This window comes from Mercenaria mercenaria, chromosome 4 (genome assembly GCF_021730395.1).
Source record: "Mercenaria mercenaria strain notata chromosome 4, MADL_Memer_1, whole genome shotgun sequence".
Lineage (NCBI taxonomy): Eukaryota > Metazoa > Mollusca > Bivalvia > Venerida > Veneridae > Mercenaria > Mercenaria mercenaria.
Window position 1 is genome coordinate 53,056,791 of NC_069364.1, and position 14,133 is coordinate 53,070,923.

A 14,133-nucleotide genomic window follows, 5' to 3' on the forward strand; every position below is an offset into this window, starting at 1 on the left:
TTCTATGAACAATTCACATTTTTTTCCGTTTTTCCGTTTAATCCACCATATATGATATTGCATCTGTCTGACGCTGCTTTCAATGTATCCTTGTTATTTTTGTCAATGTCTGTTATCTTTTTGTCCATTTCAGCCTCAAGATGGTCGAAAAACTTGTTTATCTTATCACGCTGCTTTTTAAGCTCTGCCTTTGCTTGCTTTTTTATTTCCTCTATATTAGTTTTCAATGAATTAATTTTATCCTTTCTTTCTTTTAGCAACTTGAGTTTTTCATCGAAGTATTCAGTATACGTTTTGAACTCATCGTTTTTCTCTAGATCTATAACAATGTCGGGTATGTGGTCGACACTTTGGCATTGACGATGATCTATAGTGATACTTGCACTACATCCAAGTGTGTCACATGACCGACAAAAGTATTCAGTAACCTTTGTTGGATGTTTAGAACACTTTTCTACGCACACATCAAGTACACCTGTTCCTGTTACATCAATAGGCATATTTTTCGTATCCTGGAGCACGTGATGTTTGAACGCTTTAGATCTCCTATGACTGTTATAACATTGTCCACACAGATATTCTGAACAATCCACACAGAATCCTTCTGCTTCTATCTGTTTTCCATCACAAACACAGGGCTCACAAAATATATCCTTGATTTCGTCGGATGCGGCTGTTACCGATATTCTGTAATTTCGCGATGCTGCCATGTTTATTAAGTAATATTTATAGTCTCAGTGCATGATAAAAAGTAACTCAACAAAAGAGCCAAATTTTACCTTACGTAAAATTTATATGTAAAGCTGTCTCTTTTTATCATTCAGGCCGGTATTGATTTCATCTTTACTTCCTGTTTATATTTAGTTTATACTAATTTATTTTATGTCGATTGCGAAACAAGTTCTACTTCTTATATTAATCACTCTCGACACCTCATTCCTAATGGAATCCATCGCCATGAGGGTATGAGATAGGAGGCCAGTTTCCATTTCTTAATGCTGAGCGCCAAGCAAGGGAGCTACTGGTACCATTTTTTCACGTCTTTGGTATGACGCAGTCGGGGATCGAACCCACGACCTCCAGCACTCGATTCGGACGCTCTACCACAAGGCTATCGAGGCGGTTCAGGGACTGTTTATATCTTGAGTGAATTAATATGATATAAATATATGTGTTCTGTAAAATATGTTCTAGATAAAAAAAAAACATGAAAATTTTACTTTAAAATACATTTTGTTTTGCTTTGTTAATGTCCGAGATCGCATGCAACTTAAAATGTGCATTGTCTAAAGCGGTCGTGTATATCTTTTAAAGACTACTTATTTCTTGTTTCAAACATACTCGTATATATCGCTTTTATCAAACTTCTTTGTTTGAACCTGTTTATATTTCACTTCCTTGAAGATATTGATCTTATGACTATTCAAAGGTAGACACAATATTTGAATATCAAGTGTTTACTTGCCGTGGTATTGCGTCAAATGAAATATAATGAGAACATTGAAAACAGATTTGTTCATGTGCTATGTTTTCTTTTTTTCTGTTATTATACACACATGTAACTACAGAGTTTTTATCTCTGACTTCCATTTTAAACTATCATACAATATACACTTTATTTACTTGCGAATAAAGGGCACCTGCAATTAAAGGCCACTTCTTAAAGACACGTCACGGCTGAGATATTTTAGCATTACTGCAATACACAATTGGTATCAAAATTGTGTTTCAAATATATGTGCTCATTAGATAAATCCTCAATATATATGTGAAAGTAAGGGATCTATTTTGTAAGAATGCAAGACTGTGAGTTGCTCTTATTAGTGACAAATGACTAAAACTTGCCAATAGACATTCTTACCTGATTTGGATAGACAAAACAACAGTAAGGTAACAATATATTCTTTTACTGTTTTAATTTATAAGTTGTAAGCTACAGTATAGAAGAGTCATTTTAAGAAAATCAAACTGGAATGTAGAAATAACAGCAAACGTTTAATTAGGTCATCAGTCATCATACACCTGTCAAAATTTGTCATTAGTTTTCACGATCTGTCAAAATTATTTTTATCTCTATTCTGCATATGCATTGTTTTTGTAAGTATCTAGTGTGCAGCTTACTTTACATTCCACATCAATATTTGTGCTTGAAATTGCTTTGTTGAGCGCCGCTGAAGTCACGTAAGAATTTCTATTGTTTTAGTTTAAGGTCTGTAATAAAGGTAACATACCTCGATATTAAGATATAAGAATTGTTCCTTTCTGGTGGGAAAAGGAAACTATTTGGTTAAATCATAACTTAACGATTTTTGGAAAGAACTGAATATTCTTTTTTTTGTCATTCACTGGAAATTCAAAACGTGCTAGCACCGGTATATACAGGTTTGACCGAGTTTATAATTCCATATAAATAGGATTACTTCATTAAATAAAAAATATGAAGTTATATTAAATACAAAATTTGTAGAACGTTTAATAAATAAGAAATTCAAAATGTTTAACATATACATGTACTAGTATTCTGTGTATTTACGTTAGAGCGAACACAGGGGGCCGGTGGTAAACTGTAAATTCTACGAAACCAGTGGTCGTAACTCAAATACTTAACATGCGGCTAAGGGTCCTGTATATGGCTAGAGAACCAGGAGTGCTTCTGGCATTGGAGCGTCTTCAGGGGTCGAACGTATTTTGGCTTCATAAAATTGTAAGCGAGAGCACACGGGTGGGGGGGGGGGGGGGGGGTTCTACAAATTGACCTACATATAAATGACTTTGGCCCCCATATGACGTTCACCTTCAAACTTAAAACCTTGATTAACAACATTTTTGGTCTTACAGCGCACATAAATGACCCAATTTAGTTCATACTCACTCTCAACAAACGTAATTGTGGCAAGACCTACCAACTGACCTATATTTAGATGACCTTGACCTTCATATGATCTTTACCTTACACTTAAAACATCAAAAAGCAATGTCTTTGGTCATACACCTGGGGCATAATTTTGCGTTTTAAAAACGCAGCTCCTTGTTCACCGAGTTATTGCCCTTTATTTATTTAACATCAGTATACTATAGTGTCATTTTTTGTCCGAAGTATTTCCAACTTTTGGCTGGAATTCTTCGAAAATTCATAGGAAGCTTCACTTCCAAAACGAGATGCACATATTACCTGCACGTTCCTATCGGATTATTTATCTCTGAGTTTAATTATTTAACATTAGTTATTATCCTGAAATGAATAAAAGTATCATAAAGGCGAAAAGACAAGACGAACTGAACGGCTCAACCTCATGGTGCCCCTATCATAGTTTTTAAGGCTCAATATCGCCTAAAAGTATGTGAATATCAGTGGCTAAGTTGACAGAAATCGGCGTTCTTCTTTCACGGTTTCACGTCGAATTAGTTCCACCTGTGACTTATATGGAAAGTCTTCACCTCCTCTTAAGGCGACACATATCATAGATATGGATTCTTGTAACTAAGTTTCACAAGAGTTATAGTCTCGTATTTAATAACCTTGGGACAAACTGTTGGGAGATCTCGATACAATGCGTAGTTCTTTGCTTTAATGGATTTGAAAATTAAAAACGTCAATGCGGTGTCAATTAGGTAAGTTCATTTAATGTACAGTTCCTTTTTTTTCAAAGTCAGTGGTTCTTTATTAGAAAAAGAAACCTTATGAATGTTTCTTTTCCTCTCTTTTGGATACTTTTTTATCGCTTGTTTGTATTTGTAATTGTGCATTGTAAAATGTTTAACGGAATAAAATGATGTCATTTTATACTTGGTCCTTAACCTGCCAAATTTCTAGAATGGATAGGTCCGTCATTCAATTTGAACAATACCATTTATTAATCGAAGGGGTGTTCATTGAAAATTTACTAACTGAATAGTGAACAGTCAGACCATGCATATCCGTGCAGGCTGATTTTGACCTGCACTGGTCGCAAAGGCAGAATTACACGCAGCCAGCAGGCTAAAGGTTAACACACCCGATTTGAAACCTGTTGATACATCTACTTTTCTTACGAATTATTCAGTATGTCACACTGAAAACATTGTCCAGTAGAAATCTGGTGTGCATTACCAGAAACAAAAGGCTGCATTATAAAATGACACATGCTGTAATATAAACTTTCTGAATGCCTTGTCGGCCAATAGTCAAAACATTTGCCAGAGTCCCGAAATACCGAGAGCTAATAGTTTTTACTACTGACATTCAGTCTGTTCAGTAGGTATTAATTACACAAGATGAGAAATGAATTTTAATTTTTGACTTCAGCTCAGCCAAACACCATTGTATTATAGACCGGTTAACAGCACATACTATGGACCAAAGATTTATAGTCGTCATGTAATAATTATAGGTTATCAGATTTAAATCGAAAAATGTGCACGAGTTCTGCAGTGGAAATATTGCGCGACTTTAGGAGCGCACTAATAATAAAGCTTTTTATGACATACGAATCTACACTTAAGATTATTATAAAAAAATGATTCAAATTTCTTATGAAACCTGAGTGAAATTGAAAATATCGTCGTGAAAAAAAAAATTAAACGTTACGGCATACATGAAACTGACGTCACATATACCCGCTATGAAATTTGAATGTCAGTATGGAAATATATGACGTTTTAGGTTCCATTGAAACTTAACCGTTGTTTTTGGCCTAACTAAACTAAAGGAACCAGCGTGGGAGCCATCTGGTCTATCGCGTAATGGCTGCCAGGTATTTGAACACTATTTTTCGGCGACGCCGTCTAAATTCGTTTTCGTTACCTATGCCACGTGACTTCAGTTTGCAAATCAAACTACTTGATATCGCATTATAGACAATTTATCAAAATGGAAGATTTATGCAACACTCTGCCTGATTGGACGAAAGTGTCAATTTCTTTCACTCTGTTGATTGTGCTACGCTGAGTGAAATGTAGACAAAGCGTTTATCCTAAACGACGCTGTTCACAGTTTTAAAGCTAACTTTGGCTCAGTATATTTAGCAAGAATATTGATATATCTCAAAATGATAAGTAAGTTTAATAAATATGATAAAAACCTGTTCAAATACCAACATATATCAAATTAAAGAAAGAGCTGAATACGGTCTGCGTATCACATGAATAAGGGTGTGATAAGAGTCTTTTATGTAGAGAAGTGCTTTTTAAAAGATTTTCCTTGTTACAATTGTCGTCTGTATATGAAAAGGTTTCTTGCTTTTGTGACTTATTCAGATTGCATATTAAAATGAGTACTTGTTTGCTTTGATATATTTGTTATAAATTATTTAACTGATTTATTATATATGAATATTTTTCTTTAGTATGGTATGCAAATATTGAACTCAGTTGAAATCTGTTTTATTATATATATGCTATATAATGACTGAATCTCTTTACACTGAAATGAAGGTATGCTGCATACAGTTTATCTATGTGATATAACTACCGTCAAACTTGGCTTATGAAACAGAAATATTGAAATAATTACAATTGTATGTTTTGCTTGACCTTCACTTTTTTATAGGTGTGACGTCATTGTCCAAAGATTCATGAATTTGTTAAAGCGGGATCAGTTGGCCTATTTTAGAAATAAATAAAAATAATAAATAAAAAAAATCCTTTAATTGATTTTTTCTCATGTATTCTAATCAAACTTGATTTGTAGCATCTTTATTAGGCCCGCAGCCAACTTTGTTCAGCTGGGACAGTTGACCCCTTTTAGGGGCTGCTAGAGCTAAAACTAGAAATGCCTTTATACAGCGTCTCATGAACAGCTTGGTGGATCTTTGTCATACTTGGTCTGGAGCATCATTATAAGGTCCTCTTCCAAATTTATTTATATAGGAACTTGGGCCCTATTAGGGACCACTATAGCTAAAAGTAGATATGCCTTTCTTCGCATTAACCACTAAAATGTAATGGATTTTTATCAAACTCGATGTGTAACAATATCGTAAGGTCTCCTGCTATTTTGTTACAAATGGGGATAGGGACCAATTTAGCTAAAAATATAAACACATTTAATGACCTTTTCTCATGAACCGCTTCATGAATCTTCATTAAACTACTGCTGTAATTATTCGTCTAAGGATAAACGAAACAAAATTGCAACCATACGAAACCTTTTGCGAAAAATTAAAAGAGAACCATTTAAATTGTTAAAGTGCGGTGTTTAGTTTTGCAATTTGAAAAATGTTAGATGAAAGATGAATGTTAGATGAAAAATTCATAAACTTCTTTCCTTATTACAATTCGCCGACCATCATTTTTAAAGATATTTCTTGTTTCACTTGGCATGGCAACAGAGGTCTAAATTGAAGTAGTTTCTGTTTAAATTTCATTGTGGATGTATTTTTGACATTTTGGTAGGAAAAATGGGAGAGCAGGTTGTATTTGGTGAAGTCAAGCTCAAATTTAGTATGAGCAGTGTGATTTTGATGTCAGTTTACAGTAAGAAAATGTGACCAGAAAAATCTCTCTTAGAAGATACATCACCCCTACTTTTCTCTTCGTTTTATATCAGTTTTATCATAACTCTTTAAAATGAGGTAAGGATTTGTTCTCTGAAATGGGTCTAGTTATGTTTGGTAGCTCTTTAATAAAGGTCAGTTTTATATAGAATATATAGGGAAAACTATTTAGCATATTGTGACCTTTTAAGACTTCAGCAACTAAAACATTACATGAAGTATCATGAATGGCTACAGTTCTACCTCGGTTACAAAGTATCCATCATAGGCGCGAATGATTACAGTTAAAACGCTCTCCGAACACGACAAAAGCAGCAAAAAATATATAAATAAATAACATCGGTGTACGAATATCAAGGGCAACCCTTTCCACCAGAATGAACGTGTGGTCTTGCACCGTTCACAAATACATTATTCGAAATGACGTCGTTAGAAATAAGACCTTTGAAAATCATAATCAAATAATCAAAAATTTCAAAAAATAAAAAAATAAAATAAAAAAAAAAAAATAAATAAAAAAGGAAAACCTTTTTTCCTCTCGACAAAGATGATGACTAATCGATTTTCCTTAGATTTAAGGATTTATTAATTCAAAATCTGGAGTTGTAGATTTATAGAATGGCGAATCAAAATTTAACGTGAGTGGGCCTTTTTAGATGTTCTTTCTATCTATTCTGATATAAAAAAAAAATCCAAGCAAGTGACGAGAAAGATAGCTATACTACTTTTAAATTATATAAAAGACGCTCCAGAATCGAAATGTAATAACAGATCAATGTCACACACCCTATATCAATAATTAGACGCGTAGTAGGCCTACAGCTCAATAGACAACAATTATCATAAATTACATTAAATAATCGAAATAATGTATAGCAGGACCATGTTTTAACATATCTCAACATTAAGTCTATAATTCTGAAAATCGCCAATACTTCGATTCACAGTAAACTAGTTTACGTATACAAAATAAGTTTCTGGTTTCACAACCATGACAATCAAAATATAGATCTACATTACAATTAAAGAAGGAAGTAAAATATTGCAGATTACTAACGACACCATCCGTTGTACCATCCGTTGCACTAAAACGTCCGTTATCTACTTGATAAAGAGCAAGTTTTGAATCACTTTTGATGGAGGGCAGTAGATATAACTGGATGTTACTTTTGTTTTTGATGTTTTTACAAACTTGTTCAGCTGCAAACGGTATGAAATTAAGACTTTTTAATACCTAAAGAAAACATTAATGACATGTTCTATAAAAGCAAACGATAATATATTTCGTTATTTCTCTATCGTTTTTGTATTATCTTGATTTCAGAACATTTAACAGTGCGCCTAATAGTGTATGAATCGAGTATTTAGTCTAAGTTCTCTGCCAGGAGACTTTCAAATTACAAATTACAGATTAAAATCAAGTTTGCTTTGAACACCTTGTCACCAACTTGACTCGGGTAAATTATTTGCAATGGAAGTAACCTCCCCCTGCTTACACACGTTTGTCCTTTGTTATCTTTAGATAACACTGTGCAAGGGTATCTTGGATGTTTCGAGGACTCAAGTGACAGACTGCTGAACAAAAGTCTAGAAAGTTCCAATTCGAATACCGGTGAAAAGTGCAAACAACGATGTGAGAGAGAAGGTTTTAGATATGCGGGAACTGAGGTATGCTTACAAAACAGCAATAATATATGGAGAAAAATTGGGGAAATGAATTTTCATATGTATACTGTTTTACGAAATTTAGAAAGTACGTCAATGTATTAGTGAAACAAATTGAAACTGTGACATACAGACAGTTTGTATTTGTATAGTGCACCCATGTGGTATGTATATTCTGGAAAAAACACTGTACAGCGTGAGCAACAAAATAGAATAGTAATAAAGTACTGCGTTAATCACATAGTAATTTTGTGTGTGTAAAATACAGAGAATTTAGCTTTTCGTTCATAATATTCATGAAATATGAACTTAATTGAGACTCATTTGTCCTTTTTGATATTTAGGAGACGTCGCTTTTTGAAATTGCAGTCTGCATTAAGATTCACTCGTATTGAAATTTTCTTTTGTCGGAAAATAACAGCAAACTTAGCTTGAGTCTGTTCGTGAAAGGTAAAGGATTGTGCAACACCCCTAGCATTCTCATATATCAGAGATCTACCATGGTTCCTTAGTTGTTCGTCTCGGGTGTGGGGTGGGGGGGGGGGGGGGGTTGACGAACCTGATGGATGAGATTGTACATACCTTTGCACTGGAGTTAATTGCATGGTCCTAAAGTAACTGAAATAATAACATGAAATTCAAGTCCAGATAGATATTTTCACGCCTACAGACCCTTTATATAACACGTTTGGTGCAACTTCATCAAATAAATTCTGAAGCGCAGAACGTATAAATTTGTTTGTTTGTTATGGGTTTAACGTCGTTTTTCAACAGTATTTCAGTAACGTAATGGCAGGCAGTTAACATTACCAGTGTTCCTGGATTCTGTACCAGTACAGACCTGTTTTCCAAAAGTAATTGCCAACTTCCCAACATAAACCAGAGGTAGAAGACGAATGGTTTTAGACATGATGTCTTTTATCAAATCGTCACGGAGAACTCATGACCCCGCAATCCGTAGATCTGCGCTCTCCCTGTTGAGCTAAGCGGGCGGGCCAAAATATATATGATATTGACTGATTACACATAAATATTCTACTTTTCTTACGACATTTTAAATGACCTTTTAACACATTAGATAATTTTGATTTTATGAACATCAGTATAGGATCGAGTGTTATTGTGGCAATTCATTCAGTCACAAGACGGAGGTATCTGGATGCAACATGACGTGTCCTGGTAACAGTATGGAATATTGTGGTGGAGATTGGCGTATATCTCTCTACGACAATTGGAGTAAGAATTATATTTGATAGATAATAAATTAAAAAAGAAAGATTTCGATTAAACATATGTATACAGCATTTAAAGCCATGTAGAAATGATAATACTTGAAATAAATCAATTGCTTGGTTTTGTCATTGATTCTTGCCACATCAGAAACATAACTTTGTGACATTGAATAGATATTGTTTCAATGTTGAAATTCCAGACCGACTGTTCGACCACAACACATGGCTTAAAACAATTGCATCCATTGGTCAATGATCTGTTACAAATATTATGTATGTGAAATATGATACATTTTTAAATTGCAACATGTGTCTTCAAATAGTGTCTGCTACGAGTTCTATGAGAACGACACAGCATACGACTTCGACAAGATCAACAAACAAGGTGACAACAGCAACACACCATTTGACTACGACAACATCAGCAAATAAGGTATCTACGACAACAACAACAACAACAACAACAACAACATCAACAACACTGACCACTTCGATGCAAGTAACGACAGCAGCACTAATAACGGAAACAGAATCGATCTATAGACATGGAATATCTGCACAAGAAAGTGGTAATAAGGTTCTCAACTTATATTTAACTTAGTAATCAACAGATCAACTTAAAAACCTAGTGAAACTCTAGAAACTTCAAGAACATAATTGTTAATTCAACACTCTATAAGTTACGGCATGGGCTGCTTCGTTCTTTTAATGTGGATTTTTCTGTTGGACTGGTCGCCTTGTTTTTTTTTTACCATGCCCTTTTTAGATCCCAGCTGGAAGTTTAGTCCCCACACACTCAAAACCCAAATAGACCAAAAAAGTGGTTCAAAGACGGCAACGCGTTAAGCTATGCCTGACTTATTACAAGTAATAATAGTCTAAGGAACAAGTTTGCCAGCTTAAAAATCGTTCTTCCCTCTTTATTAATCACCCATACTATTTTCCGTCCTCAACTTGAATACGCATCAACAGTCTGTTCAGAACAGATCAAATAAAATTGACATGGTGCAGCGACGTGCAACACGAAGAATCCAACAAGACTACTACACTTATGTTTGCAAAATGCAATCAAGTCAAGGTTAAAGTCCGTTAAACACAGCAGAAATGATGCCCGACTTAGCATGTTTGATGAAATTTACAATAACGTAATTGCTAAACAACTTACTCCACATTTCCAAGCAAGGATCATGTTGTCAACATGCTACAGTAGCAAGCTGTCTCTGATCTAAACTATTAGGTCTAAAGAATTTTTTGACACCCACTTTATCATACATACCCGTGTCCATAATACTCCAACGAAAGGGTTTGCCAGTATCAAAAGATAGACAAATGATCCTAACGGCAATACTGAATTAGTCAATGGTTGGGTGGAATGAATAAATGAATGGATAGTGGATAGACAGAATGCAATCATCTTGAATTCAATATATAAAAGTAAAGCATATACTTCATGCTCTGGAATGATGAAAACTCGATTTATGGTGTGTGTGTGTGGATGGAGGGGGGGGGGGGGGGGGGGGGGGGGGGGGTGTATAAATATATGAAGGACATTTACTACATATTAGTGAATACATATCATAAAAATCTGAAAGAGTGTTGTTTTTATTAAATCGAGATTATTATCAATATTTTTATATCATTGGAGCATTTTGAATTGTTTAAAGAATCACCATTTTTTTTCTTTTCCATCCAAAAGGATGAAATATATAAGACAGAACTTTGTCTATATTTTCAGGAAGTGGAGACAGTTCTCAAGGCACAGTCTATATTTCCGTTTCGGCTGTTGCTATCTTAACACTTATCGCTATCGTCACTATAGCTTGCTGGTGTAAAAGGTATATATATCTTAAAACATTTTATTGTCACAGGTTAAAAATATAGTTGCTTTAAGTGTTTCCAACCTCTTTCAAGCATTTAAAGGCTCATAATGCCTTTGTTTAAGAAGTGGCTGCCACATTTTCCGTTATGAACATAAATAGATTTAATTTCTTGTTAAATCCTTTTTCTGATAGTTACTTTCTTTAACATTTGTCAAAAGCTTGAATATTGCTGAATAAACTAGAATGTTTTATTGAATCTATTGTTTTATTACCTCCCTTTATGGCTCTAACTATAACAGTTCATGTGCAATATTTAAAGTGGTGCTTTTCTAACCATGTAAGTACACATAACATCTATACTGAAATCTGTTTCATCTGGGTTTTTTTAGATCTAAAATTTAAAGCATTATGGACCTTTAAACTTCGTTTTCCTTTTTTACTTGAAAAAGTAAGTATATTTTTGTCGTTGACATATTTTCAGGAGGAGAAGTCACCGTGGAGATAAAATATCAGTGAGTTGTCAGGATGTGCAAGCAGACGATACTGCAGAAACACAAATGTATGAAAACCAGCAAACTTCAAGACATGTTGAAAGGTTTGAACCAGGAAAACAGGCGGACTTAAATATCACTGATTACATTAATGAAAATCAGACAATTGCACAACGACCAGATCACAACAGACAAATATCAGCAAAATTGTTAAACAATATTGTAGAAGACAATATATATGAGAATCAAATAGCTTCTGATCCAATCCCAGAACTTGGTAAAAAGCAGCCTGAAAATAATTATGAAGTATTACAAAGTGAAGGGAAACTGTGCGACGAGTATCTCACTATTGATAATGTAAATCAAATTCAGTATTAACTCTTATCATGCTGGACACTATTGATTCTGCCTTCCCGACCAGTGTAGATCATGATCACTAATGATCAGCATGCACATCCGTGCAGTGTGATCATGATCTACACTGTTCGCCATCCGGTCAATATCGTTTGGTATGCGCCCCTTTTAACAGTTAATGGTACTGTCCAAATTGAAAGGTGAATAAGTTCATTATAAATATTTAGTAGGGTAAGGGTTAATAAACCCATTCTATAGAAGGTTCACATGTTCGTTGACAGTGAAAATTACCATTTTGTTTACATAAATAGATATTACACTGTAAGATAACTTTAAATTGCACAACTATGTATGGACAAGATCACTCATAAACTTTTTTTCGAACAGGTCAGATATAAATAGTTTGCATGTTATCTAAGGTGGCATTTTGCTGCCACGAGATAGGTAAGAAGCTGTCACGATAACCGTGTAAGCTTCCCGACAAATGAGTTCATTTTTCTGAAAACCTTTAAGAAAAATGTAAAATTTTCTAGATATTCTGTTTATTTCCTGAAAATATTTAGCGTAAAAGTTCGCTTTAGTGCTTGAAACTGCCACGAGATACTTGGTAGCTATCACGAAGATATTCTAAACTTTCCGAAAAAGGTGTAAATGTTTGCAATAATTTATTTTTTCTATATATGCTTTTAGGCTATTGAGATAAAGTGTTCAGAAAACTTCGCTTTATCAAGATAATATTTTCCAAGCTATCTCGTGGCAGAAATATGCCACCATACGAAACCTTGAAAGAAATGACTGCTTTCATGAATTTTTTTTTATATATTCACAAAAAAATCCAGAAAAGTTCTGAATTTCAATTGTAGAAAGAATCCATTTTTATTTTCGCAAGAACTTTTATTTTCATGATCACATTTAACTTTCTCGAAGGACTGATAACACCAAATTATTGCTTTTTTTATTGAAATAAGATCTAGAATATTGCCATTGTGAATTTCCACGTTTTAGTTTTATTCATTGAGAAAATGTCTACATACGAGTAATTGTTAAAAGGTAATTTTCATGGGATCATTTTTAGAGGGTGATGCTTTTCGGAACAGATTATTTTTCTTATATGTAACATAACATCTCAATATTTATTTTTTATTTTGGTAAGAAGACATGTTACACTAAATGACTATATGATTGTTGAATCATTGAAATGCTCTAAAGTACTAGAAATGAGGTATCAAGTTTTCATTATTTATTTGAAATAAAGAAGGAACTGAATTGATCTAGTTTAATCTGAAAACGTATGTCTCTTAAATCTCGCTATTTCGCAGGCGCCCCGCTAATTAGCGTGATTTCGTCCCGCATCCACGCTGTTTACCGAGTTTTGATCCAGCGCGACGGCTGAATAGCAAGTTTTCGTCCAGCGCCATCGTTATTTACCAAACATTCTCAAAAACTACAGGCCTGTATCTAACTTCCCTTTCATTTCAAAAATCTTAGAAAAGGTAGTAGATGCGCGTCTTGAGCGGCACTTGAGTGAAAATGAGCTACATGAGGGACTGCAGTCTGCTTACAGAAAGTTTCATTCAACTGAGTCGGCTTTGATAAAGGTACAGAATGACATCCTCACATCTCTCGATCAAAATTCTGTAACAGTCCTCGTGCTACTCGATCTTTCTGCGGCTTTCGACACGATTGATCACCAAACACTGTTACACCGGCTCGAACATCATTTTGGAGTCACAGACAAAGCACTTGCATGGATGTCATCATACCTTAGTGACCGCTATCAAACTGTATGCGTTGATGGTGAGTTGTCGACGCCTACGTTGATGAAATACAGTGTGCCCCAGGGATCAGTGCTTGGTCCAAAGAACTATATCATGTACACTAAACCCGTGGGTGCCATATGCAGACGTCATGGACTTCTTCATCATTTCTACGCTGATGACTCTCAATTCTACCTATCTTTTAAGCCGATAGAGGCTGTGGCCAGAAGTGAAGCTTTGCGCCGCATTGAGAGCTGTCTGGCTGAAATTGTCTCGTGGATGAATTCCAACATGCTGAAGCTCAATGCTGATAAAACTGAGGTAAACCTATTCACATCAAA

The 14,133-nt window shown here is 34.6% G+C and overlaps 1 protein-coding gene across 2 annotated transcripts; it reads left to right on the forward strand.

Moving 5' to 3' along the window:
* Positions 1 to 7,535: 7,535 nt before the first annotated feature.
* Positions 7,536 to 13,301, forward strand: LOC123551712 (uncharacterized). Of its 2 annotated transcripts, none has more exons than XM_045340827.2 (6): positions 7,536 to 7,682; positions 7,996 to 8,141; positions 9,242 to 9,374; positions 9,694 to 9,939; positions 11,106 to 11,205; positions 11,672 to 13,301. In XM_045340827.2, exons 1-6 carry the CDS (start codon positions 7,610 to 7,612, stop codon positions 12,057 to 12,059), a joined length of 1,086 nt encoding a protein of 361 aa, XP_045196762.2. In that variant the 5' UTR covers positions 7,536 to 7,609; the 3' UTR covers positions 12,060 to 13,301. The 2 variants fall into 2 exon arrangements, with proteins under 2 accessions (XP_045196762.2, XP_053398398.1); XM_053542423.1 differs by having other exon boundaries at positions 9,694 to 9,936.
* The last annotated feature ends 832 nt before the right edge of the window (positions 13,302 to 14,133 follow it).